We start from the raw sequence: 2458 nt of genomic DNA, 5'->3' as shown, positions 1-2458 counted from the left end.
GCAGTCTCTCCCTGAGAGACCCAAAGGATCTCCTCACCTCAGCTTATTGTGTGGTCACAACCTGCTGCACTCTTTCCAACTTGCTCCTTCTTCCTGACTTTGTTCTGTGAACCGGGCTTCCTACCCGTCTGGCCTGCATGGCTTCCCAATCCTCCAACACAGGGCTCTGAACCTCACCTCTGCCTCCAGCTGTGCCGATTGATTCCTTCCCTCCCTCCCTCCCTCCAACTATGCAGATTGTTTCCTTACTCCTCCAGTCCTCTTCCTAATTGTTCAAAAGAGTTGAACGTTGATCTAGTTGTATTCGAAGGACACTGCAAGTTCTGGATCCCCCTACTACTCTGCCGACTTGGAAACGTAACACACACACAAACTTGTGTCTTAACGAAAGGAAGCTGTTACTTTAGGGACACTTTAAACACAACGTATTTTCTAGGAGTTTCCCTACTCTGTATACACATAAGTTTAAATACACTTGCATCTGAATGAAGAAGATGTTACTTGATGGATGATTTAAGTAGTGCAGTTTCAAGTAGATAAGCACATGCCTTTTCCTAATGCTTCTTTCTACACATAATTAAAAAAAAAACTATATATTCATGAAAGGAAGATGTTCCTTGACAAGTGGTTTAAACACAGTGTTGTTATGAGGAGTTCAACAAATGGCTTTTAGTCGTCTCATCCACATAAGATAAAACACTTATATCCCAAGGAAAAGAAGATGTTGCTTGGAGAATGGATATAAAACAGTGTAGTTTCGAGAATGTATGCACAATGCCATTTCATTGTGTTAAAACTACACGTGTGAAAACACTTCTTAACTTTATGAAACTCTGATGTTTCTTGAAGAGTTTTAAACACATTATACTTTCAAGGAATGAAGTATAAGGCCAATTTCTATGGATTATACACATAAGTTTATGAACATATATGTGAAAAGGAAAGTTGTTACTTAACCAATGCTTTAAGCACAGAGTAGTTCAAGAAGTTAGGCACTTTTTTTTTCTCTTTTATTTGCTAACGTGTCTTCACACAATACTCAAATAAAAAGTTGTTAATTCGCCGCTTCCTCCTGCGAAGACGTAGCTGCGGGTGGTTGTGATGGCGGCGTCCAAGATGTCGACGAAGAATTTCCGAGTCAGTGACGGTGACTGGATTTGCCCTGACAAAAAATGTGGAAATGTAAACTTTGCCAGAAGAACCAGCTGTAATAGATGTGGTCGGGAGAAAACAAGTGAGGCTAAGATGATGAAAGCTGGGGGTATTGAAATAGGGAAGACACTTGCAGAAAAGAGCCGAGGCCTTTTTAGTGCTAATGACTGGCAGTGCAAAACATGCAGTAATGTGAATTGGGCCAGAAGATCAGAGTGTAACATGTGTAATACTCCAAAGTATGCTAAGTTAGAAGAAAGAACAGGCTATGGTGGTGGTTTTAATGAAAGAGAAAATGTTGAATATATAGAAAGAGAAGAATCTGATGGTGAATATGATGAGTTTGGACATAAAAAGAAAAAATACAGAGGGAAGGCAGTTGGTCCTGCATCTATTTTAAAGGAAGCTGAAGATAAAGAATCTGAGGGAGAAGAAGAGGATGAGGATGAAGATCTTTCTAAATATAAATTAGATGAGGATGAGGATGAAGATGATGCTGATCTCTCAAAATATAATCTTGATGCCAGTGAAGAGGAAGATAGTAATAAAATCTAATAGACGAAGTCGCTCAAAGTCTCGATCTTCACATTCACGATCTTCATCACGCTCATCCTCCCCCTCAAGTTCAAGGTCTAGGTCCAGGTCCCGTTCAAGAAGTTCTTCCAGTTCGCAGTCAAGATCTCGTTCCAGTTCCAGAGAACGTTCGAGATCTCGTGGGTCGAAATCAAGATCCAGCTCCAGGTCCCACAGGGGCTCTTCTTCCCCACGAAAAAGATCTTATTCAAGTTCATCATCATCTCCTGAGAGGAACAGAACGAGAAGTCGTTCTAGATCTTCTTCATCTGGTGATCGCAAAAAAAGACGAACAAGATCACGGTCACCCGAAAGGCACCACAGGTCATCTTCTGGATCATCCCATTCTGGTTCCCGTTCAAGTTCAAAAAAGAAATAATGTATTAAAATTTACATCTTAAAAAAAATCAGTACAGTGCATGAAGCATATTTTTTAAGAAGTTGGTGTCTTACTTGGTCAGAAGTGCTAAATCTGCTAGTAGAGGTGCATACCTTTCATTGCTTCTCAGAACAATACAGCTGTGTTTATTTGTGAAATTAGAAGTAAATAGTATTTTAAGCCATAATGTCCCAAAATATATGCTCTATCATTCATTATTTACAACCATTTGCTTCACTTAAAACCATTTCAGCTATGACAAAGCACTTTGTTTCCTAATTTGAACTCTTGTTTTTTTTTCATTTCCGAATATGAACTGTCTATTGACTGAAGACAGGATAACCTAGGCTTGCC

At 39.6% G+C, this 2458-nt stretch overlaps 1 protein-coding gene across 1 annotated transcript; it reads left to right on the top strand.

Moving 5' to 3' along the window:
* The first annotated feature begins 1084 nt into the window (after positions 1-1084).
* Positions 1085-2234, top strand: LOC114215585 (zinc finger Ran-binding domain-containing protein 2-like). Its single transcript, XM_088016869.1, is given in 2 exon segments — positions 1085-1697; positions 1699-2234. Coding segments are annotated over 2 exon segments (1002 nt in total). The 5' UTR covers positions 1085-1101; the 3' UTR covers positions 2105-2234.
* Positions 2235-2458: the final 224 nt, after the last annotated feature.

The sequence above is a fragment of the Eumetopias jubatus genome, unplaced genomic scaffold, assembly GCF_037043125.1.
Source record: "Eumetopias jubatus isolate StellerSeaLion01/CBP00866 unplaced genomic scaffold, mEumJub1_p1.0 scaffold_12, whole genome shotgun sequence".
NCBI classification, from domain to species: domain Eukaryota; kingdom Metazoa; phylum Chordata; class Mammalia; order Carnivora; family Otariidae; genus Eumetopias; species Eumetopias jubatus.
Note: the sequence above shows the minus strand (reverse complement) of the source record. Positions and strands in the feature narration are given on the sequence as shown.